The sequence below is a fragment of the Primulina tabacum genome, chromosome 9 (assembly GCF_025594145.1).
Source record: "Primulina tabacum isolate GXHZ01 chromosome 9, ASM2559414v2, whole genome shotgun sequence".
Classification (NCBI taxonomy): Eukaryota; Viridiplantae; Streptophyta; class Magnoliopsida; order Lamiales; family Gesneriaceae; genus Primulina; species Primulina tabacum.
The window spans coordinates 2,094,517-2,119,832 of NC_134558.1; the positions used below are offsets into that span (position 1 = coordinate 2,094,517).

Here is a 25,316-nt window from a genome sequence, read left to right on the forward strand (position 1 = left end):
TTATCTGAGATCAGTCTTCTAGGGACCCCAAACCGAAATACAATGTTTTTCCACAGAAATTTCAGAACTTCCTGCTCAGTGATCTTGGCCGAAGGCTCAGCTTCCACCCATTTAGAGAAATAATCTACAGCCACCAACAAGATTTTTTTCCGAGCCCGGGCAATTGAGAAGGGGCCCACAATATCCATATCCCATTGATCAAAGGGGCAAGATGCCCAAACAGGCTTCATAAGAGTGGCCGGGCTATGTTGAAAATTTGAGTGGTTTTGGCACCCTTCACAAGCCTGTACTACTCGGGTAGAATCTTGGCTAAGAGTTGGCTACTAGAATCCAGCAAGCATTGTCTTCCGGGTCAAAGATATTCCTCTGAGGTGCTCAGCATAACATCCTTCATGAATTTCTCGAAGGACATAATCCACTTCTCCCTCAGATAAGCATTTTAGTAATGGTCCCTGGAATGATATCATGTACAAGATATTATTTAAGAGAACAAACCTGGGAGCTTGTCTCTTAATCTTTTGAGCTCGGGCTTTATCATCGGGTAATTCATTGTTCACAATGAACTTTATCAGAGGTGTCATCCAGGAATTCTCTGATGTTGATAATGCTTCTTCTTCAATAAATAAAGATCAACCGGGAAACATGCAAGACTTCCCGGGTAATGACTTCTGATAGTGAAGCAGCCATTTTTGCTAGAGCATCAGCCTCTCCATTCTCCTCCCGGGGTATTTGTTCAATACTCCAATCCACAAAGGTTTCTGCTTGGGCTTGAATGAGCCGTAGATATTTGATCATCCTGTCATCCTTAACTTCATAAGCGCCCTTTATCTGTTGAGTGATTAGCTGTGAATCAGAGTACAGAATAATCCGAGAAGCTCCAACTTCCCGGGCAGCTCGGATACCAGCAAGAACAGCCTCATACTCAGCCTATTATTAGTTATCCGGGAGTCGATCCTTAGTGCCAATTTAATCTTTTCTCTCGAGGGAGATATTATCACAACCCCTACTCCACATCCAGTAAGGCTAGACGTCCCGTCCACAAAAACTTTCCAAGCTTCTTCTTCCTCGGGTTGAACCATTTCGGATAAGAAATCTGATAAGGCTTGTGCTTTGGTAGCTTTTCCCCGGGCTCCGGCTTCACCAATACAGGGAGCTCTGCAAGGTGAATCTTCAAATCCTGGAAGGCCTGTTCACATTTCTCATCCCACCCGAATTGTTGGGCCTTCTTAGAACCTGAAAGAAGGGATAACTCCTGTGTGCTGATCGGGATATAAATCGAGACAGGGAAGCAATCCTCCCGGTCAGCTTCTGTACTTCTTTGACAGATCGGGGAGATGGCATGCACAACACGGATTTGACTTTTTCCTGATTTACCTCAATCCCCCGGTCGGTCACTATGAAACCCAAAAACTTGCCACTCTTGACACAAAAAATGCATTTGGCAGAGTTGAGCTTTATCCCGTAATGCATTAGAGTGGCAAAGGTCTCTTCCAGATCAATAATGAAATTTGCGACCTCTTTAGACTTGCCCAGGATGTCATCCACGTATACCTCCACATTCCGGCCCAAATGCTTCTCAAAGACTTTGTTCATGAGACGCTGGTAAGTAGCCCCTGCATTCTTTAACACGAAAGGCATTACAACATAGCAAAATGTACCTCCCGAGGTGATGAAGCTGGCTTTATCTTGATCATTCTTGGCCAAGAGAATTTGATGATACCCCTAGGTAAGCATCCATGAAACTCAGTAGTTCAAAGCCCGAGGTGGAATCCACCAGTTGGTCAATCCTGGGCAGGGGGTAATGGTCTTTAGGGCAAGCTCTATTGAGGTCGTGGAAATCTACACACATCCTCCACTTCTTGGGACTTAGGTACCAGCACCACATTCGAAAGCCATGTAGGAAATTGAATTTCTCGAATGTGGCCGGCCTTCAGCAGCTCCTTCACCTGTTCATCGATAACTTTGTCCTTTTCAGGGCCAAAGTGTCTCTTCTTTTGCTTCATCGGGTGAGATCCCGGGAGAATATTCAATTGATGCTCCGATATCAGGGGTGAGATCCCTATCAAATCCTGTTGGGACCATGCAAATACATGAATATTAGCTTTTAAACAATTGATCATACTAACCTGGTTGGATGTACTGAGGTCCCGAGCCAACCGGATTTGCTGCCCTGGTCCGACCTTTATCATCTCATGTTCCTCCTCTGCCACAAAATGTACCTCCCCCTTCTCCACTATTCTTCCTCCTCCTTCATCCACTCTTGCTTTCTTTCCTTCCCTCCTAGTTTTGCTCTGATCAGCCCGAACTACTTCCACATAGCATTTCTGGGAAGAGGGTTGGTCTCCCCGGACTTCTCCTACCCGAGCTCCCACTAGGAAATTTGATCTTCTGGTGGTAGATGGATGCCACGGCTTTTAATTCATTCATAGCTGGCCTCCCCAGAATGATGTTGTATGATCATTCTGGGGAGTCCACCACAGTGAAAGAGGTCATCACCGTCTTTTTGAGATCTTGGGAGCCTAAAGTCAGTGGCAAGACAATCTCTCCTTCCGGGTAAACCACATGACCATCAAAGCCAAAAAGTGCGGTTTCCACAAGCTTCCAAATGATAGCCCTGCAAATCCATCTGCATGAATGCGTCTTTAAAGATGACATTAACAGAGCTGCCCGAGTCCACGAAGACTCTCAAAATATCATAATTGGCTACCCGGGCTTGGATAACCAGGGCGTCATTATGGGGTAGATTCACCCCCTTTAAATCTTCCGGGCCGAAATTGATCACCGCCTCATTTCTCCTCACCCCATCTACCTCCATGCAGTCCCTCCTACTCCTGGATTTCCTCACCCGGTTAGAGTCACCATCAGTGGATCCTCCATAAATCATTTTGATTAAACCCATGGCAGGAGGCGAATTCTTCTTTCTCTCGGGCTCGGGTTCCCTCCTTTTCCCGGGCTCATTCCTTACATTGTCCCTTACATCTCCTCCCCGGGCACTAGATCCTGGCTGCCGAGATGTCCAAGGCAGCAATCTCGATCTCTTGTTGACTTGACTGGGTCCCGTGGCGGGAGGCAAGGCATAGTCTCCCTTCAATGTTTTACAGTCTTCGGTGTTGTGGTAACACATTTTGTGGAGAGTGCAGAATCCTCTCTTCTCGGGCCGGGATAGTTGATAATCTGGGGTCAGATCTCTACTGCATTCCTGTATCTCCCTCTCCCGGGCAATCTTTAAGGGCACATGGTGAGAAAAATGCCCTGGATTACCCCTTCTCTGTCCCTTCTCCTCGGGCCTAGATACCCGGTCTCCTCTTTCCTTCCTCACAGCCTCTCTCTTCTGCTTCTGGGCTTCCTCTATATTGATGTATTTTTCTGCCCGAGATAATAAATCCTCAAAGTCCCCGGGCACTTTCTTGGTTAATGATTTGAAAAATTCACCCTCCATCAAGCCTTGGGTGAATGTAGTCGTCTTTGTCTCAGTGGCTCAAGCAGGAACGTCAAGAGCCACTCTATTAAATCTTCTGATGTAAGCCTTAAACTCTCTTCCGAGCTATGCTTAACTTCAAAGAGACTGAAAGAAGTCTTCTTGTATTTTTTACTGCTGCTGAAATGATGTGAAAACACCTTTTGGAAGTCTTTGAAAGAACTAATACTTTGAGGAGCCAAACCCTCAAACCATCTTTGAGCCGAATCCACCAACATTGTCAGAAACACCTTACACTTGATTCAATCAGTGTAACAGTGCAGCATGGCCATATTCTCAAACCTAGTCAGGTGCTCCTCGGGGTCTGCATTGCCATCATAATCTTTTACTTTGGTGGACTTGAAATTTCCGGAAAGAGGTTTCTGGACGATAATATCAGCAAATGGGCATCCTCTGGTGACTGTCCGGGAAGTGCTCCGACTCTCCAACTGTCCTTCCAGGACCTTCGTCTTCTGCCTTAACTCCAGCAATTCTTCTGCCATAGTCGGGGATTTTGACCCGACGCTGGATTCCTCGTCTTCTCCTCTCACTTCCTCCTCCTCCCTCAACTCCTGCTCCTGATCCTGTCTATCTCCGGGTGGTGTAACATGCTGAGAAACTTCTTTCCTTACCATAGCTTGCTTTACCGCATCAGATATAATTTTTGTCAACTCTTCCGAGGTCATGGAAATGAGATTTGGTCCAGTGTTATGAACACCACCTTGTCTTGAAGTCTGCCCCTCATCTTCATGGGCCCGAAAATTATCTTGGTTAGTTCTTCTTGTACGAGCCATATCAACATCTTAATCTCGATTTCCCACAGACGGCGCCAATGATGAGACCTTGCTGAAATGGATTAGTCGGGTAAGGGGCTCCAACAGATCAAATCAGTAATTTATAGTGTTTGGGAATTAGATTGAAGATAGTGGCTGCAACACAACCTGCAACTAAGAAAGGAACTCGTGAATGGGCGCTGGAGGGGTGTCCGGCGTAGCCACTCCGATGCTAAAGTCAGCAGGTTTTTCAGATGAACACAATCGATATTTGAGAAAATATGTAAGTGCTTGAGAATTGAAGGATTTCAGAATCTATAAATGACATTAATAACTGCTATTTATAGTAGAAAATGGGATAGGTACCTCGATTCCAGAGCCACCTACCAAATATGTCAAGTCGGCTACCCATGCTTATAGCTTTGATGGCTTTTAGGACACTCCAAGCACAAGTGGTTCTGACAGAATAGACAACCTGTATCAATCACACTCGAGTGTGGTACAATTCTCGAGGTGGCCCGGGTAGTAGGTTACCCGGGTATTTGTTCTAGGACCCGGGCTATGATGATTGCCCGGGCAGAGGCGAAGTGCCTGGGAAGAGAAGGTCTGCCTGGGTCCTCGGGAAAGTATCTGGCATATTGGTTCTGATCTGGGCTATCCATGTAACAAACTGGGTTAATGATGACCCGGATCCTGATGGGGGTATCAGGATTCGATTGAGACGCAAGCCTAAATGACATCCGTCTCTTGCGAGGATATGATAAGGGCATTAAACAATTCGAGTTGGTTCGTAAATTCTTTTAATCAATTTAATAAATAATTGATTCGTATTCGAATTTAACAAACTCAAGCCGAACTAGAAAATGTTCGAATTTTTTTAAGTCGAATTCGAGCCCAAATTATTTTGTTCGATAGTTCGTAAACTGCTTGCAAACATTAATATTTTATTTATATAATATTAAATATATATATACACATTTCGTTCTTTCAAATTTTCATTCTCGAACCTTAATATACATACAATAGTTTGAATAACTCATAAATAGATTTGAAGATTTCGAGTCGAACTCGAGCTGAATTTTTTTAAAAAACTCGAGCTTTATATCAAGTTCGACTCGAATATACTTAATTCAAACCTTAAAATTTTACTTGAAACATTCGGCTCGATTCGATAGGTTGTGGAACTAAGATAATGGAAGAACTTATCTTTGACATTAAAGTTCAATCCATACATACAAATACTTCGTTTACAGTCCGCCTCGTTTTTCCTTTTCTTCCTTTCCCTCCACCTTCAAACAAGGATGTTTAATGTTCGAGTTCCATATGAAACACCACCTTTGCCCCAATTGTTATATATATTAGTGATCGACGATGTGTGTTATGTAATTTTCAGTTTTTAAAAAAGTTGTTTATCAAATAACAGAAGTTAAGAAAGAATAGGACTTCATTCAATACCCAAAAGGAAATCTCGAAGAAGTAAAATACAGTAACCGTCATGTGCTTCTTTTATATCAATACAAAGAAATATGAAAAACACGCTTATGCCTCTAAATGGAGAAATAAGAAAAGATAACAAGGACAAGCAAAAACGTGTTTTGCTTGTTAATACGCCCCCTCAAGATGGAGCATGGATGTTGTGAATTCCCATCTTGGACAATAACATGCGGAAGTGAGTCGATAATAGCGACTTTTTAAACAAATCAGCAAGCTGCAAATGTGTTGAAAGATGCAATATCTTGATGAGTCCACTGTGAAGTTTTTCTCGCAAAATATGACAATCAATCTCAATGTGCTTCGTTCTCTCATGAAACACAGGATTGGATGCAATATGAATGGCCGATTGACTGTCACAAAATAGCACAGCAGGTTCATCACAAGAAATGCAGAGGTCCTTCAATAATGACAACAGCCAAATCACCTCACAAGTAGCATTGGCCATCGACCTGTATTCTGCTTCAGCGGATGACCTGGAAATGGTTTGTTGTTTCTTGGATTTCCATGATATTAAGGACTCACCAAGAAGAACACAATATCCAGAAACTAAGCGCCGAGTGTCTTGACAAGCTGCCCAATCCGAGTAGGAGAAAAAACTAAGTTTGAGTGTGGTTGATTGTCCATAAAAGAGACCTTGACCAACCTGTGCCTTTCACATACTTAAGCACTGAATACACAGCCTGTAGGTGTGGAGTTCGAGGCTTAGATACAAAATGACTTAGCTTGTTAACTGAATATGCAAGGTCAGGTCTTGTGATGGTTAAATACAAGAGCTTCCCATTAGCCTTCGATAAATAGAAGGATCACTCAATAAGTCACCATCTTCATTGTTGAGCTTTGAATTGACATCCAAAGGTATTGTGCGAGGCTTGCATCCTAAAAGACCCGCCTCAGTAAGTAGTTGAAGTGCATAGTGTCGTTGACAAATGGAGATGCCACAAGAAGATCTTGCAACTTCTATCCCCAGAAAATATTTCAAGTTGCCCAAATCTTTTAGTTTAAAATGACTATTCAAGAACATCTTCAAGTCTAAGGCTTCCTTCTCATTATTCGTGGCAATGAAAATGTCGTCCACATAAACCAACAATGCCGAAAAAAACATCACCCCGTGATCGAGTGAACAAAGAGCTATCAGCATGTGACTGATTAAAACCAATGGTGAGCAACGTAGATGAAAATTTGGAAAACCATTGACGTGAAGCCTGTTTGAGGCCATATAAAGATTTGTGGAGCTTGCAAACTACATTAATGGGAAGATCTACCCCTTTTTGTTGATATCTCGGAGGCAATGACATGTACACCTCCTCATCTAAGTCACCATGTAGGAAAGCATTGTTGACATCGAGTTGGGTAAGAGACCAACCACGGATTGCAGCCAACGCCAGTAGTGTTCTTACCGTGACAATCTTGGCCACATGTGAGAATGTTTCAAAATAGTCCACCCCCTCATGTTGTGTGTATCCCTTAGCAACCAACCGTGCTTTATACCTTTCTAGTGTGCCATCGGCTTGAAATTTAGCCTTACACACCCATCGACACCCCACAACACTCTGCCCATGTGATAATGAAACAATAGACCAAGTTCGATTGCTTTCCAGAGCTTGCAATTCAGCATCCATAGCTTCGCGCCACTCTGGTTTCACAACAGCTTGGGAGAAAGTATTTGGTTCAACAATGGAAGATATGTTGTGAACAAGAATTTGGTAAGGAATGGAAAGTTTATGGTTGCTAAGAACAGAAGATAAAGGGTGAGTTGTGGAGGCAGGAGAGGAAGATGCAGTGGCATAGCATTGATAATCAGCCAACCATGCTGGCTTATTTGGAACTCGATGTGGACGGGCAACAACATCATTATTGGAGCCTGCAACCGGAGCATTTAAAGGTTGCGAGGAAAAAGGGGCCTGGGTTGGTAAAACAGAATCACAGAAGAAAGTAGAGTCCATAGAAGGAGAAGATTCACATTGGAAAGGAAAAACATTCTCATGAAATGTTACATCTCGAGATATATAAATTTCATTAGTGAGAAGATTAAGCAATTTATATGCTTTGTACCCAGGAGGATAACCAAGGAAAACAGATTTGATTGCTTGGGGAGAAAATTTGGTACGATGGCTAAGGAGAGTTGAACCACAGCACAGGCAACCAAACACCTTTAAATGAGAGTATGAAGGACTTTTATGAAAACGTAGATCAAATGGGGATTTCTTTGACAAAAGGGATGTAGGTGTACGATTAATGAGATATACGGATGTGAGAATGCAATCACTCCAGTATGCTAAAGGGATATGAGATTGAAAAAGTAAAGCCTGGTCCACATTCAAAATGTGTTGGTGTTTTCTTTCTACTACAGAATTTTGTTGTGGTCGTTCCACACAAGAATGAAATGAAATAATTCCTTCGGTCTTGAAAAATTCAGAGAACCGAAGTTCGGAGCATTGTCGGATCGAACTGATTTTATTTTCTTGTCAAACTGAATCATTCAACAGTAGGAAGGAAATATATGCAGCACATCGGATTTAGACTTAAGCAAATAAATCCATGTGTATCGAGATTGATCATCAACCATTGTGAGAAAATATTTGAAACCATCAACACTTAAAGGATTAAATGGACCCCAAACATCAATATGAATCAAATCAAAAGGACTATTGGACAATGAATTATTCAAAATAAATGGCAATCGCCTTTGTTTTGACAAAGAGCATATTTCACAGTCCAATATATCATTGTTATTGATGGGATTGATGTCCAAAGCTTTTCCCAAAATAGATAACTTGGGAAAAGAAGCATGTCCGAATCTATAATGCCAAAGTTGAGACTTGGAAAGGGAAACATTACAAATTGTAGTAGAAGCTGGAAAATGACATAAAATGTACAGGTCGCCCACTCTTCTACCCATCCCAATCATCTTGTCCTGGTTGAGAACCTGGATTTGACAAGAATCAGGAAGAAAAGAGACTAAGCAAGGAATTTGTTTGGTCAAAGAACTGATGGACAACAAGTTAAATTTGAAAAGAGGGACATAAAGAACATCTTTCAGGATTAGTTCACGGGACAATTTAACTGTCCCTATGTGGGTAACCGATGCAATCGAATTATTAGGCAATGTGACACTAGAGTGAAACGGTTTGAAGGCATGGAAAGACTTCAAGGAACAACAAATATGGTGTGTGGCACCTGTGTCTATGATCCAAGACAAGGTAAGAGCAGAAGTAGAGTTAGTGAATAATGAGGAAGTGCCGGTGAAACAAAGTGCAGTATCAGGTTGACGCCGCTGTGAAACCAAAGTATTGCTGTCACCAAGCTGAAGTTACGAGCTTAAGAATGAAATAAGCTGCCGGCAATGATCTGGATTCAGAGTTTCACCAGTAGTTGGTGGTGGCACATCAGAGTAGCTGCGAGCATGATATACATGAACTCTTCCTTCACTCTCTTCGCCAGTGGTTGGCAGTGGCACATCAGAATAGCTGCGAGCATGATTAACATGAACTTTTCCTTCATTCTGTTTCTGCTCATACCTTGGATGACTCGGAGGATATCCATGCAATTTGTAACACTTGTCAACAGTGTGATTGGGAAAGTGGCAATGTGAACAAACATGCCTATCAAACTTGGTTCTCTTAATGTTAGGAGCACCTCTTACAGCTGCAACGTTCGAGGTATTGAAGACTAGTGATTGATCAGGTAGAGTTACAGAAGCATCATGATGTATATATCTTTGCCTCTCCTCCTGAACAACCAAAGAGAAAGTCTTCGAAATCACTGGCAGTGGTTCCATCATTAAGATCTGAGCACGGATTTGAGCATATGACTCATTTAAACCCATTAAGAATTGCATCACACACTCCTGATTGTGATAATCCAACCATTCCTTTATCAAACCACAGTGACACACGGAAATCGGCTGGAAATCTTTCAATTCGTCCCACAAGGTTCTCATTCTAGTGTAATATGAACTAATATCCATTGAGCCTTGATGTAGTCCAGTCAAGAGCTTCTTAATTTGAAAAATTCTTGGAGAATTACTTTGATGAAATCTATCTCTTAGATCATTCCAAATGTCATATGCCGTGGATATGTATAATAAGCTATCCGCATTCTCTCGGCAGACAGAATTCAAAATCCACGAGATCACCATGCTATTGCAGCGGATCCAAGCAGCATATAACAAATCACCAGATGAAAGGGCGTAATTGTGTACCGTCAACAAACAAAAGCTTATTCTTAGCGGTCAAAGCCATTGACATCGCTCTACTCCAGGTATTGTAGTTGTTACCTGTAAGTAAATGAGAAACCAAGACCAAACCAGGATGATCGCCGTTTTGCATATAGAACGGGCTACTCGAATCTTCGTAAGATGCTCGACCGCCTGAGTTGTTTGAGCTGGTAGCTTGAGACGAAATTGTTACTTGATTTCCTCTCGCTATTGAAGATAATCAGAGTTTTAGCTTAGAGATTCTACTCTGATACCATAACAGAAGTTAAGAAAGAATAGGACTGTATTCAATACCCAAAAGAAAATCTCGAAGAAGTAAAATACAGTAACCGTCATGGGCTTCTTTTATATCAATACAAAGAAATATGAAAAACACGCTTATGCCTCTAGATGGAAAAATAAGAAAAGATAACAAGGACAAGTCAAATTAACTATTTCCAGCTCAAGCAGAATGTTTGTTGTGCTATAATTGTTTACACCATTTTTGTATTGTTTTGATTCCTGGTGGAAAAATTTTCTATCCACGTAGATACTCAAATTTTATTGAACGGATTGCTGGCTACATGGTATAATTTATGTCTTTTTTCACCCTTACTCAAGTCCAATCCATTTTTGTGTTAATATAATATATAGTTACTTGCTTACAGATTTAATTTTTATTTTTCCCGTTCCTTGTTTAGTTTCACTTTGTTGGAGTGGAGTGGAGTGGTAAGTTTTGAACAGGTAATGATTTTGTTGGTGGAGTGCCCCAAAATTTATGGGAAAAATTCTTCTAATTCTCTTCATTTCCTACAACTAGGGGTGTTCAAACTTCGGATAAAACCGAAAAAATCGAAAATCCAAACCGAAAAATCCGAACACCAAACCGAACCGAAATCCGAATTTTGTAATTCGGATATAAATGTTAAAACCGAAGTTTATTTGGTTCGATTTCGGATTATATATGTCAAAACCGAAAAAATCGAAAAAACCGAAATTTCATTAAATTTATAATTTTTTATATTTTTATTTATATTATATATTTTGTTATGATATTTAGTGAATGAAAAACCATTTTGAACAATTTTTAGTTGATTGTTGTTTGTTTAACTAATTTAGACCTTATGTTTAAATATTTTACTAAGAAAAAATTAACATATTATATTTTATAATATATTTATATTATTAATTTAAATAATTATACATAAACCGAATTAATCGACCGAAATAACCGAACCGTTTTGGTAGAAAACCGAACTGAACCGAACCGAAGAAAAATGGTTCGGATATCGGATTATATATTTATTTTCAAAACCGAAAACCGAAAAAACCGAAATAAAAAATCGAAAATCGAACCGAACCGACCGATGAACACCCCTCCCTGCGACTGAAACTTAATCAGATCAGAGCCTATCCGTGTCCCTTGTGTTGGGATTTGGGAAACTTTGCTCTACTGTAAGTATTTCTCAGTTACTCTTTTCTTGCTGCCTCTCTAATTATGTCTGATTATGGTGATTAATAGCGTAATTCTGAATTTCTATCTTCCACGTGGTGTTTCGTTGGATTAACTTCTCTTAATTTATGCTGGGTAGTTTGGATTTTTTCTGGGATTCTTCAGCTTCCTATATTTTTCATTTTGCTGGACTGCGTTCTTGAATTGGTTGTGGTTTCTTGTGTTGTTGACGGTTTCTGATCCAATGAGGTTTGGTTAACTGGGTTATTAGTTGTTAAATTTTATGATGATCCGTTATGTAAACTGAACTGAGAAAGTTGGGAATTGGGATCTAAACTAGTGTAATTTAGCATATCCCTTGAATTAAGCTACTCATGAACAACAAATTCTGGATTTTGACAAGTCTTTTCTATTATTTGATTTCACGGCAAATCTTTACGCCATAGTAACTTAATCCAGGCGTTATATGACGAAATAAAGTATGCTGCAACTAGGTAACATGGGAGAGGTTAGAAATACATAATGGAATGTGAATATCTGAAACTGATTGATTTCAAGTGAAATCAATTATTTGAGATCATTATGTCGTGATTTAGTGATGCATTGAGGACCAAGGAAATGAATTTGATTATGAGAATTTATTGTGAAACACACATCTTGCTACATCTGTGAATCGTGCCAATCATATATGTTGAGCCCATATTCGTTTATTGAATGATTAGTTGAGTGGCATTTGCGAGGATTGGAGGGACGCTATGACTGTGGATTTGAGATTCCCATTTCATATTTCATCGACATTGTCGGCATCATGCTTTGCATTTGCATCTGATAATTTCACGTTGTACTTTATTTCTCGTTTTTATTAAGACCATTACATATCGAGCTTGTGCTCACCCTTCAGGACTATTATATATGTTTCCTGTAATCATACGATAGGTGGAGCAACACTAGATATGCGGAATAGTAGTATCACTGGGAGCAGTAATGTAACTAGGATACTTAACGAGGGTGGGCTAAAATAAATATAGATTATAGTTTTTTTATGGAAAAAATCATTGTATGAAAAATAATGAATTAAAACATATCATATTGCACCACAAAAACCTTGTTCTTGTTTAACTGATTTATACACTTGTTTATGTAAAATTTTCATTCTATTTGATCATAATTCTTGAAATTTATCTCACAGATTTCTAGTTCTTCTCCATTCTATCAGCAAAATACATTGTTATTTGTTAATTAAGTCACAGAACTTGAAGATTCCAACGTGAAGATTGAAGGTTCAGTGGGCATTCAAGTTCTCCAGGGATACTTACAGGCATGAGGATAGTGGGGTTGACCGGAGGAATCGGTTCCGGAAAGAGTACAGTCTCCAATCTTTTCAAAGCTCATGGTATTCCCATCGTTGATGCTGACGCAGTTGCTCGTGTATGCTTATGCCCTGATTTTCTTAAAGTTTATTGAAATGTTTAGCTCGAATTATCTAATGTTTATGAAATTTTACTACTGTGACTACCTCATCTTATCTAAGTCCATCTTTCCAGATCCCTCTTTCCAGACTTACTAGTATTGACCATTCCCACTCATTGGATATGAACATTTTTTAATTGGTAATAATTTCCTATATATTACAGAATGTATTGAAGAAAGGCACGGGTGGCTGCAGAAAAGTGGTGGCAGCATTTGGGGACGAGATTTTACTGCCTGATGGAGAGGTGGATCGCTCAAAGCTTGGACAAATTGTATTCAACAACTCTGATATGCGACAAGTTCTTAATAGGTATTGTTTATGAAGGATATGCTAATGACGCGATGACAGAACCAGTAGTTACTAAAAATTTATATCTAAGGCCTAAGGATTTCTTGTACTTGAAATTTCTTTCTGCCCGTTTATTCCATTGGTCAACTCTCAATTTGGTGAGTATATGATGAGGAAACTTGGGTTTTTTTTAGAGGCGAAAATTGGGATGTTTTATGACTAACTAAAAATCACATTCCGTTAAGCCTTTTACTGAATGGTTTGTTTTAGAAGGCAGTTATTGTGGTATTATGTTGTATAAAGTGTTAAACATAAGTGGAGGTGTGGAAAAAAATGCAGAAGCTTGAAGACACTCTAAAAGCAAGCAAAATGTTCAGGGCTTCTTGTAAATGTTGTCCTCACTCCTTGTTTAGCATTTGGTGAAAAATAATCGTGCTTTATTGAATTAATTGTCAAATGCTATGCTACTCGTGTCAATATTCAATTGTATCTATCTAGTTTTTTTCAAAACCATTTGGTGGAAATCCTCATGCTCATGCTCGTAGCTAATTCGTTATATTGCATGCTTCTCATTGTGTTGATTGAACATGTTGGCCACATGTTTCAATTGTTGTTATTTCTGAAAGCTATTATCATTGTCTCTGAAAATCACTTCTCAGCAACTGTTTCTTTATTACCCTGAAATGAAACCAATATCTCGGTCCTTGTTAATCTACCACCAGAACACACTGAGCTCATTGGATATCACCGTTCCTTAATTATTTTCAACAAACTCATATGAAGCTGCTTGTCCTTTCCTGCCTATTTTTGTGTTATGTGAAACACTGAAACTTCAACTGATGTTCTGAATTCTTTAACAGGTTACTGGCACCTTACATTTCATCTGGGATTTTTCTAGAAGTGTTCAAGCTATGGTTGAGGGGTTTCAAGATTATCGTTCTCGACGTGCCTCTCTTGTTTGAAGCAAAGATGGACAACTGGACTAACCCCATCATTGTGGTTTGGGTTGATCCGGAGACTCAGCTTCGACGACTTATGGGAAGAGATGGGACAACAGTCGAAGAGGCCAGCAGTAGGATTGGTTCTCAGATGTGTCTAGATTTGAAAAAGACCAAGGCTGATATTGTGATCGACAACACGGGAAGTATAGAGCAACTGAATGACAATTTCAGGGAAGTGTTGATGAAGGTGAAGAAACCTTTAACATGGACTGAATTTGCACTTTCTAGAGATGGAGCTATTGTGGCTTTTGTTTCTATTCTTTTTGGTGTCATCGTATGTAGGAAAGCATTGAAGCCCAATTAATTTGTGTCTGACCAAAAAAAAATCTCAAAAAAGGATATTGGGCAGCAGACCTTCAGCTGGAACTGTTGTTTGTTCCAGCAATCTCAAAAAAGATCTCACGTAGTCAAATTAAAATCTGACCATTAGATATAGTATGACGGTACAACTTTTATATATCCTAGCATCTCGTTGAAAGTAAATTGAGTGCAGGAGATTTTGAGATATTCTGACTTGTACGGTGTTACTATTACCAGAGGAGAATAAATGATACGTTAAAATACAAAATGCACAACAAACTCATAATTTTATTAGCAAAAATATGTTCAAATTATAAAATATTTGTGTACGTATGCCCAATCTAAAAAAATGTTTATTTAACAAAATATTTCGATTAATTATTGAGGCTTCAATATATATAATTAAAGGAATTAAGGAAGCATATGCAAGAAACATGAAAAGAAAAAATAGTGACATGTGCATTGGCCAACCTCAGTTCTATAAAAGTAGAAACTAAGCTTTTCCCTTCCATCTCTTCGTATCTTCCTTTAACAACTGAGCAGGAACGATGGCCCGACTCATTTTGTCGATTCAATCATGTCAACTATAGGACCGAACGCTTGTCAGTTTTACCAAAAACTATAGCTAGTGGTAATATTGTAATTCAAATTTTTTAAACCGCACAACAGCTCAACCACCACGGTTCGATCGTTCTACCAAACAAGGACAATTATTGCACCCAACAATCTTCCTCCCAATAATTACAATCCTTGCAATCAATGAGAACCGAACCCGTGATCTTGGCTCTGATACCAATTGTAGGACCGAGTGCTTGCCGCTTTACCAAAAGCTATAGCTGGTGGTAATGGTGCAACTCAATTGTTTTAAACAGCACAACAACTCAAGTATCCACGGTTCGATCGCTCTACCAAGCAAAGAAAATTATTGCACTCACCATCAACCACCCTATCCACGATTTGCGGCTGGACAAATTCGCCGGAGCGCTTCAGTAGGTCAATGGCCAGAGTAATTGTCCGGCCACAAACTGTGGATAGTGAACTTATTTAGTAATGGCTATTGACATGAATTGAATCGACAAAACGAGTTGGTCCAGTGTAGAACTAGCTTAAAGTGATCAAACTGGTAGCATCAAAGTTAAATGACTTGCGGATAAAATAAAAATAGAGAGCAGACAAACATAGGTGTTAGTCATTGTTGAATCATAACTTTTCACTCTAAGCACTCCCTATTTATAGATATATAATATTGAATGTCCAACTCGATCAATATTTATTTTATTTTTTACTTCTCACGATACGTTTTGAAATTAAATAACACAAAAACTCTTGTGAGACGATCTCGTAAATTCATTTTATTAGACGTATCTTCTATTTTAATCAACCATAAATATGTTAAAAACATTATATTTTATTGTAAAAGAGTAGGTCTCCTGTGAGACGGTCTCACGAATCTTTATGTGTGAGACGAGTCAACCCTACCGATATTCACAATAAAAAATAATGCTCATAGCATAAAAAATAATAATTTTTCATGAATGACTCAAATAAGAGATCTGTCTTACAAAATACGACCCATGAGACCGTATCATATAAGTTTTTGCCTACAATACGGAGGAATGGAATAGTTTTTTCTTTTCCCTAACTACAGTGTTACCATTCATATTCCTGAAGGATGCTGAAAATGCAGCATTATTCTATAGTGTCATTCCATTTTTTTCCTCATAAATACCCTTATTCTATAACTACCATTATTTTTTAAAATAAAACAAAGTATAATAAATTGGTGAGGAAAAAAACATAGCATCAACTAAAATTACTATAATCTTGTTGTATTTCATATATAAAAATTTATGTACCAATACAAAAAACTACACTTTAGATTAAAATTCGAAAATTATTTATCCAAAATTCATCAATTTTTTTTACTAAAAAATCCATTGGATTAAAAACCGAGACCAGTCGTCCCAAAGTTTCCCTTGAATAATTTGCTTGAAGAAGTGACGATTGTCTCACTAAAAATAAATGATAAAATTTAGTTAGAATCTCAGATTTATCAAGTAGGTAGTATCATAATTTCATCAAAGTTATATAAATTAAATCAACTTACATAAAATATTATTCATTAATTTTGATCAATTTATTGGTGGAATTTTTTCTAAGTTAATTTTTAATATAAAGGTATATATATTCTTAAATTTGGAAAACATACTTTAACATATAACTATATAATATGACTATATATTATTAAGAGCTAAGTCTTTTTAAAAGACAAACTCATAAATTTATGAGTAGGTCTCTTGTGAGACGGTCTCACGAATCTTTATCTGTGAGACGGGTCAATCCTATCGATATTCACAAAATAAGATATTCGTCTCACAAAATACGACCCGTGAGACCATCTCACACAAGTTTTTGGCTAAATTTATATATGTGAGACAGATGACCGAATTCATATATGTAATGAAAAATAATAATTTTAACATAAAAAATAACGTTATTTCATTATTTGGCTCGGACCAGAGATCTATTTCACAAAACTTATATGTGAGACCGTTTAATAAGAGTTTTTTGTGATTAAGATATTATAATCTTCTCAATCGGATATATATTTTACAAAATTAATCATTGAGACATTTTAATATGAGTTTTTTGTAATTAAGATATTATAATCTTCACATAAATCTTATCTTTTTGTTAATAACATTAAAATTGAATCCCACTAAAAATAATTAATCAACTCAACATCCTCTATAAGAAAATATTTTTATTATTAATTATTTTTGTGAAACACAAACATGAAAAAAATTAAAAATAATAATAATTAGATTTTGAGACAAAATGGTTTTTTGAATATAAAAATGAAGTTTGTATTGGTCATGGGAGCAAGAGGCCACAGCCCACGTACCTTCTTCTCCACCTCTTTCGCCCACATACTCTCAATCTCCCAACACCACAAAAACCAGCCATGGCTTCCAACACACACCAAAACCAGATATGCAATACAGAAAACAGAAGAGAACCGGCATGGCCGCGCGCGGCCTCCGCTCGTTGGCCATCGCCATCATCTTGCCACTGTCCCTCACCGTCCTCGACATCATCCTTTTCGGGTCCGGAGACCGCTTTCGCTCCATGCAAAGGCATCCCTACTTTCCTCCCATGTGGGCTTTACACTCCGCTTGGTTGGTCGCGGCGTTTCTTTCCGGCCTCTCCGCTTGGCTTTTTTGGGTGGACGGCGGGTTCCACCACCAACCAGGAGCGTTGTTCCTGTACTTGGGCCAGCTTGCGCTCAGCCTGGGATGGTACCCGATTGTGTTCGGGGCTGGGGCTATACGGGTTGGGTTGGTCTTGTGTGCCGCATTGTTTGGGTCGCTGATCGCGTGCTCTCGGATCTTCAAGAATGTGAACCCCATCGCGGGTGATTTGTTTAAGCCGTGCTTGCTTTGGGGGATGCTTCTGGCTGTTGTAAATGTTAGGCTTGTGTACCAATGGTGATGATGGAGTGAGAAATATTCGTCTTTTGTTGAGTTTTATAACATGGCTTGTTGCATTGAAACATAGACATTATTACTGTATGTCTTTTGTTGAGTTTTATTGATTTATGTATTAGGTAACACGAAATGTTGTATTGGAGCATAGAGATAATTATCATACGCAGATTCAATCGTAAAGTGGATGCTAAGAATAAAAAGAAAGTGTCACTTTCATTTTCTTAGTTCAATCTTGTACCTGTGTTTTATTGAACATTGTGTCTGAAAATGATGAAAGTATTTTGTTGAGGGAATTTGTCATGTGTGTTTGTGTCCGAAAATGATGCAAGATTTCGTCTGGTTCGCAAGCTATGATTAACATAGTGGTGTCTTCCTGGCAACGTAACCCCTTCAGAAGTAAAAAAATTAATATTTTACTTAAAAAAAATGATCTAACAGCACAAAATTCAGAGTACGTTCCTGAATGCGTCCTGATGGATCAAGAATGAGGCAAATCTCGATTGAATAACGAGGCAAATCTCGATAAAACCGAGCGTTTAGGAACGGGGATGGACGATTTGAATCATGGGTGAGTAAATATACTGTAGGGGGTTTGTTTTAAGGAGTTTCTGATCACTCATGTTTATTTGAATAGGTCTGGTTTAAAGTTGAAATATGCAGAGCTGTACGGTAACACATTAGCCAAAGTGGAAAAACAGCGAATGCATGAGGCATGCAGCAAAGACATGAAGTCAAGGTCTACAAGACAAAGCAGCTATTACCCGCGAATAACACTCTTTTGCAACAAGAAGAATTATCAAATAAAGGTTTCTTACAGAAGGCACCAAACGGACTTAAATGATCCTAAACAAGCTAACTAAAAGAATATGAAAATAGCGAAGAAGATAGAGTTCCGTCTTGAACTGGATCACTACTAATCTACATCACATGCCGGGGCGAATAGGTATATATCCAATTGAGTGATTAGCACAGCTAACGTCCCATGTTAAAATGTGTAAGCTTCTCTTCTAAACCACACACACTTGTTCTCTCAGAGATAACTAGATAGCAAAATATGGATCTTGTGAGAACATGCAAACAAGTAGAATCAAAGATGAAATTTTACCATGAGTATTCACAAAGAAGACACAGTAGCAGTCATAGTCTTGCTTGGTGCTTGTAAACATAACAAATAAACAAAATATAATGATCAACTAATAGATTGAGTACTTCTCATTGGCACCAGCCCAGAGTTTTTTGTAGATGGAAATGGCAGTAGGAATTATGGCTGCTAGTGCAAGAGAAATATGCTCCGAACTGCTTGTCCTCACAGTGACCTGACCACTGAGCTTGTTATTGATTCCAGCTCGAACTGCCACCTTCGAGTTCCGACCCACAGAAAACTGAGCCAGTGTGTTGAACCCTAGTGCTAAATCGCCTTTCCATTTAATGATAGACATGCTAAACGTGGACTGAACCTGGCCTATTGGATAATCATTCTCCCTGTGTTGCAGCTCAAAATTGGCACCATATGCCGTGTCATTCTGAGACCTGACAGCACCAGCTCCGCCTACTAAAACATATTGTTTTCCTAGTGTAATCTGATCTTCAACCTTGATACCGGGGACAACATTATCCCCAAGAAATGTCACAGATATCCCGGCAGCAGCTTTATTCTTCTTCAACTTATTAGATTTTGTTTCTCCCCGTATGATATAAGCGAGTTGCTTTCCCATACTCTGAATGTCAAAGCCAGCCATGGTTGACATGCTATTATCTCCATGCTTGGCTGCAATAGAGGAATCTAAGCTGACACTGAAATCTTTCTTGTCTTTGGTGATTTGAATGGTGTATACCGCTGGAAAACGATTAGCAATAGCTAAGCTGTGTTCAAGGTTGACACCATCATAGCCACAGTCATGGTCCCAACCATGAGTATCAAGAACAGGACGTGCAAGAAACTGTGAAGTTGGCTCTAAGAAACGATATCGGTGAGATGGATTATCACCATCAAATGAAGGTGGCAGAGCCATGTCTGGTAGAGGAACTGCTATAGGAGCTGAGGCTCCTGGATCAGTATCATCCTCGGCACCAAAGCCAGTTGCAGCATTCGTACCTTTCTTTTTAATCTCTCTCAATCTTTTCAACTCCTCTTTCCACTGCTTCTTTTGGAGAATTTTTACTCGGTAATCATACTCTTCAAAGTATGCTTTCCGCTGTTCCTTGCCGAGCTTGGCTAACTGAGCTCTCTTGAGAGGCCTAAATGGTGGAAGCTGATCATACTCATCTTCTTCTTCATTGTCAGAATCCGATAACTCATCCAAGTCCACGTCAGAATCAACACTATCTCCACCCTGATCGGATGGAAGTTTTGGGTGTGCACGAGACTGCAACATTGTTGACAGCATGTATGGAAGAGGTGGTGAGCGAGCCCGAAGACCAAAAATCTTGCGATGGTCAAATGGATCTTGAGGTTTTGAGAGTGAGTTTGCTTCTGATAAAATTTTCATCGCGTAGCATAACAACAGTAACTGAGGTCTCCAACTCTGACCATTAGGAAGTATTTTCTGGCCCTCCCTGTTTTTCCGACAAGACGTATGGTTTTCCACGAGAGAAACCGGATTCATCAGACTCGGACTCATCATCCGTAGATCACCTACTGCATGCCCGATCGACTGCTGAAGAATATGAGATCTTTGAGTGACAAAAACCTCATAGCTTAGAGGCGTACCAGAGGGTCCATCTGGTGGTGCCGAAGCAGCATGAGTGAGGGTCACAATGGCACTTCGCCAGATAGAAGGGCCAAGAGCACTTGTGATAGTCCTCAGGAGTGGAAGGTCATTAAGATCTCTAGTTTGTGCATCTAACCGATCCACATAAAGCATGACATCCGGGGGACATTTCTTTGTGAACTTCTTTGCAGAAGTCAATACATTTCGGTTGAAAGCCTGTTCCATTGCCGAAGACTTGAGACCAGGTGTGTCAACAATGCAAACCTTAACTCCATCAACAAATCCAGAGATCCCTTTCACGGATGCTGTTCCCACTTCAAACGCATCAATTGGAGACATATCCTGTCCAAATATTGAATTTATGGTAGCACTTTTCCCCAGTCCAGATTTTCCAAGAACCAGAATATTAATGGAGAAATCCAAGCTCTCTCTTTCATCTTCTTCTAGCTGCAACGCCATCCTCTTGGCAGTATCCAGGCTAAAGATTTGGTTGTTTTGCCTTCCCCCAATAATCGCAAGCCGATATAAAACCTGTGCAGCCACAGATTCCTCAGGAGAAACGCCTAATCTATGAACAAGCCTCAAAAACTTTACCCGGATTTTCTGCAAGTTTTCCAGTTTCTTTTTCTCTTCTTCACTCAAGTTGGCTTCAGATTCCCCTCCACCTGTAAACGTTGAAGGACTGAAAAGATTGGGTTGGTTTGGTCTTGTAGTGGGAGCAGGGGCAGGTCTCAAAGACCGAAGTGAAGATCCCAGACCAGCAGGACGCTCAACAGAGAAAAGCCTAGACCCATCTTGAGATGTGATTGTAATACTACCACCATCTGTGTCAACAGCACCAGTTGCAGCCTTCAATAGTGCAGCCAATGCAGCTGAATCAAATAACCCTTTACCATCTCCTTCATCGTCAGTATCAGCGTCTTCTTCCGAATCTGTAACAATTTGGCCATCAACCCTTTGAGATTGCTCAAAAGTACCGTCAGCACCTGCATGAGAACCCACACCGGATTCTTGTTCCAATTCCTCAATGAACTTTCTGGCAGCTTCAGAACTCCCAAAGATCATACCATCAGTATCTCCTTCTGATATTGAATCAACAGGCTCAACTACTTCACCTTCCAATTCGGTAATTTCCTGGGGATGTACAGCTTTAGATTCAACAGAATCGGTCTGTTTTGATTCATTGGATACTCCATCAGCTAGTTTATTAACACCAGAATTATGCTCATGATTGGTCTGCAGAGATTCATTAGTAGGCATGACCTCTCTATCAGAGTCCACGTTGCATGTGGTGCCTTTCTCAACTGCCTCAGAAACAATAACAGGCTTAAATCCTTCCTCTTCTTTTTCCACATTCAGAGACCCGCTTCTATCAACAGAATCCACTCCATTAATCAAATCTGTAGCAACTCCTTGACCTAACTTTTCATCCGTGTTCGACCCAGTGGCTGATTGAAGCGGCTTTCGCTCCTCAGGATCAGCATTACCAACTTCCCCAGTGCTGACTGTTTCTTTATCACCATTACCACTCACAACCGGCGCATCCATTTCCTCAGTTTTTACATCTCCATTTTCTTCTGTCTCTCCAACTACAGCAACTCCAGGACCTGCAGCATCGACCTGAATTGTAACAACGACAGAATCCCCTTCAGATGTGAATTTCACATCACCCGGACCAACCACTTTAGATTCTTCTGTTGAACCAACAGCAGAGGCATCCACTTCCTCGGTTTTTACATCTCCATTTTCTTTCATCTCTCCAACTACAGCGACTCCGGGATCCGCACCATCAACCTGAATTGTATCACCAACAGAATCCCCGTGACCAACCACTTTTGATTCTTCAGTCGGACCAACACATGCCCCGGCATCCATTTCTTTGGTTTTTGCATCTCCATTTTCTTCCGTCTCTCCAACTACAGCGACTCCAGGACCTGCAGCATCAACCTGAATTGTATCAACAACAGAATCCCCTTCTGACGTGAATTTCACATCACCAGGACCAACCACATTCGATTCTTCCATCAGACCAACAGCAACCTCCTTATTCTCTGGTAAAATAACCGCATCTTTAGTACTCAAATTTCCAATCTTGCCTCTCTCTTCGGACTCCTCCACTGAATTGCCACCCTGAACCTCACCCCCACTCTTTATTTCACCCTTCCCTGCAGAACCAACAACCCCCTTAAGCTCAGCACCATTAACAATATCAGCTGCAGCAGAAACAGATCCAGAATCTTGAACCAACCCTGACTCCTTCCCTTCCGCGGCCTTATTAATATTTTCGACATCATCTGCACCCACCAAAACCCCCGAAACAGGTAAAGTTTCAACCTTTTCATCAGATACCCCCGAAGCATCCACAAAGCGGGGGCCATCAAAATTCCCCTCCCCAATAAGCTCTCCCTCATTCGATGCTCCATCTGGGCGATCCAAACCCGCTTCAAACTCCTCTTTCCCACTCACATAACCCCCCTCTTCCTCGTCATCAAAAACGCTACTACCACCAATATTCTTACTTTTAACATCATTATCATCGTTAGCATCATTCGTTTTCTGCAAATTCTCATTTTGAGTACTATAAGGAGATGGAGACACAGAAGAAACAGAAGAATCTGAAGCAGCCTCCGAGGTGGGATTCCAGTTTCCTTCTTTCGAGTCCATGGAGTGCCGAAAAAACAACAACAAAACGAAGAATTTGAAAGGCGGGTGGATTAAAAGACGAGAATTTTGAAGGATATACGGATAAAAAAAAGGAGGAGAGGAGCTGTGAAGCAAAGAATTGAGTGGTGATAAGGTTTTGGTGTTTTTGGGTTTTTGAGAGGGCAAAACAGAGTTTGGCAGCCGCACACAGGCGCTGCTGCGTATTGTTTGAGATTGTTTTTCTCATTTTTTAAATATATATATATTTCCTATTTTTTCGTTTAATAAAAATAGCAATGATAAATAAATTGTGACACCAAAAAAACAAAGGTGCATAAATGCATTTTTATCAGGTATAAATTTTATTATTTTCACTTTTAAAAATTTATCATATTATTTTTCGATACAAATTTTATTTGTCCAAAGTATTTAGAAATACATTAAAATACATCACCATACACTTAAAAATTCATCAAGCACTATAAGATTCTCATTCCAAAATCAAATACCCAAAATGTAATAAAATGTAATAAAATAATATAATTAAACTCAACATATATGTTAAGTAATTAATTACAATAATTATTAAATTCAATATAAGATAATTAGGTTTAATAATTAGATACACGAATATGATAATATTAAGTTTGGATAAACATAACATTTTTTCATTTAATAAATAAATAATAATAATAAATTATTAAGGATAAGCTCGGAATTTGGCTATAAATACTGAACACTTTTCATTCCACAACTAACCAAACAACCGAGAGAACGAAGAAAGAAACCGAGAGAGAAGGAAGAAGGAAGAGGAGAGGAAGAAAAAATAGAGAGAAAAAGCTATATCCCTTTCCGAAAAATCCCAATAAATCACCAACTACTCACCTCATATCGTAAAGCAATATAGCACTGAAGGTGACGTAAAAAGATCGCTCAAAAACCAGAAAATCAAACAAAGACATTCCGCAAAACGGCAACAGTATCCCGTATTCAAGCTAGGTAATTTTCGCTCATTTTTCTTATAGCTACACACCAAACTAGAGGTCGGTTTGAATATAAAAGTTGTACCTCTTGTTGCATATATGAGGTACATACCAGCCGTCGTCCCAAAATATTGCCGGAACTAACATTTTTGGAATGCCGGAGTACCTTAGTTAACCATACGGCGATATTTAATTCTGATGTTGATCGGTTAGGAATTTGACAAAAATTTCAACGGAAGAATTAAAGATCTTCAAAAGTTACATAGGCTGGAAAAAAACCAGCTGCGCGTGACCGTCGGAAGGCCACTCACGCGCCGGCACCGTCGGCGCGTGTACCACACGCGCCGCAGGATCGGAGATATTCCGGTGGCGGAACGTTCCTGATGATATTTCCGACTTTTTGGCCAATTTTCGTAATGTTTGGTATACCTTCTAATTAATATGAATTTTGAAAACTTAAGTAAAAGCAACCGGTTTAAATTTTGAACAAAAAAAAAAATAATAATAATAATAATCTGGAAATAATCAGCTAGTTACTTAAAAACTCTAACATATAAATATCATTCATAATATATTTTTAGGACTTGCTCCAGCAACTCGGATTATTAATCAAGCCTAAACTGTAAGTTAACAGGTGAGAAAGTTACTATTCATTCTTCTATTAAAACCTTTGGCATTTGGCCTGAAAATTTCAATAGCATTTATTTAATGTTCAAATATCATATACAATTCATTTTAATTATTGATATATTTTTTTGCATATTTATGAATGGATTGATACACCATTAATGAATGGAGTCATGGACAACGGATTTCCGTCCGAAAATTGAGTCCACTGGACAACGTGGCTTCGGCCCGGAAAATGAGTCCAATGAACAACGGGTCAAAAGTCCCGGGTATATGGTTCATCTGAACAACTCGCACCGAATATTTCGGTCCGGAGAATTGTTCACCCGGCTCGTAAAAAGTGCTCAATTAGAGCCATCAATGTTAATTTATGAATTTTCATTTATCTATTATTTCATTGCATATCATTCATAATATCTAAATTGTTATGCC

At 39.4% G+C, this 25,316-nt stretch overlaps 5 protein-coding genes and 1 long non-coding RNA gene across 13 annotated transcripts; 2 read left to right on the top strand and 4 right to left on the bottom strand.

Annotated features, from left to right (window-relative positions):
* Positions 1-323: 323 nt before the first annotated feature.
* On the bottom strand, positions 324-2,189 carry LOC142556840 (uncharacterized). Its single transcript, XM_075668344.1, has 7 exons — positions 2,127-2,189; positions 1,875-2,069; positions 1,659-1,722; positions 1,375-1,613; positions 1,013-1,252; positions 667-927; positions 324-452 (listed from the first exon to the last, which is right to left on the bottom strand). The coding sequence occupies exons 1-7, from the start codon at positions 2,187-2,189 to the stop codon at positions 324-326; spliced, it is 1,191 nt and encodes a 396-aa protein (XP_075524459.1).
* A 380-nt stretch (positions 2,190-2,569) lies between these two features.
* On the bottom strand, positions 2,570-3,439 carry LOC142556841 (uncharacterized). The gene has a single exon (XM_075668345.1). The coding sequence runs from the start codon at positions 3,437-3,439 to the stop codon at positions 2,570-2,572; it is 870 nt and encodes a 289-aa protein (XP_075524460.1).
* A 6,917-nt stretch (positions 3,440-10,356) lies between these two features.
* Positions 10,357-14,538, top strand: LOC142556605 (dephospho-CoA kinase-like). Of its 8 annotated transcripts, XM_075668074.1 has the most exons (5): positions 10,357-10,663; positions 11,322-11,374; positions 12,617-12,800; positions 13,007-13,152; positions 13,992-14,535. In XM_075668074.1, the coding sequence occupies exons 3-5, from the start codon at positions 12,693-12,695 to the stop codon at positions 14,434-14,436; spliced, it is 699 nt and encodes a 232-aa protein (XP_075524189.1). In that variant the 5' UTR covers positions 10,357-10,663; positions 11,322-11,374; positions 12,617-12,692; the 3' UTR covers positions 14,437-14,535. The 8 variants fall into 8 exon arrangements, with proteins under 8 accessions (XP_075524189.1, XP_075524190.1, XP_075524193.1 ...); XM_075668075.1 differs by lacking the exon at positions 11,322-11,374 and having other exon boundaries at positions 12,562-12,800; positions 13,992-14,536; XM_075668078.1 differs by lacking the exon at positions 11,322-11,374 and having other exon boundaries at positions 12,623-12,800; positions 13,992-14,536.
* LOC142556607 (uncharacterized) lies at positions 10,594-12,555 on the bottom strand. The gene is made up of 2 exons (XR_012822660.1): positions 11,308-12,555; positions 10,594-10,735 (listed from the first exon to the last, which is right to left on the bottom strand). It is a non-coding gene; the product is annotated as an uncharacterized LOC142556607 (long non-coding RNA).
* A 2,797-nt stretch (positions 14,539-17,335) lies between the features above and the next one.
* LOC142556487 (translocator protein homolog) lies at positions 17,336-18,038 on the top strand. The gene has a single exon (XM_075667940.1). It carries the CDS (start codon positions 17,427-17,429, stop codon positions 17,922-17,924), a length of 498 nt encoding a protein of 165 aa, XP_075524055.1. The 5' UTR covers positions 17,336-17,426; the 3' UTR covers positions 17,925-18,038.
* A 964-nt stretch (positions 18,039-19,002) lies between these two features.
* LOC142556604 (translocase of chloroplast 159, chloroplastic) lies at positions 19,003-23,505 on the bottom strand. Its single transcript, XM_075668072.1, has one exon. It carries the CDS (start codon positions 23,293-23,295, stop codon positions 19,114-19,116), a length of 4,182 nt encoding a protein of 1,393 aa, XP_075524187.1. The 5' UTR covers positions 23,296-23,505; the 3' UTR covers positions 19,003-19,113.
* Between the last annotated feature and the right edge of the window lie 1,811 nt (positions 23,506-25,316).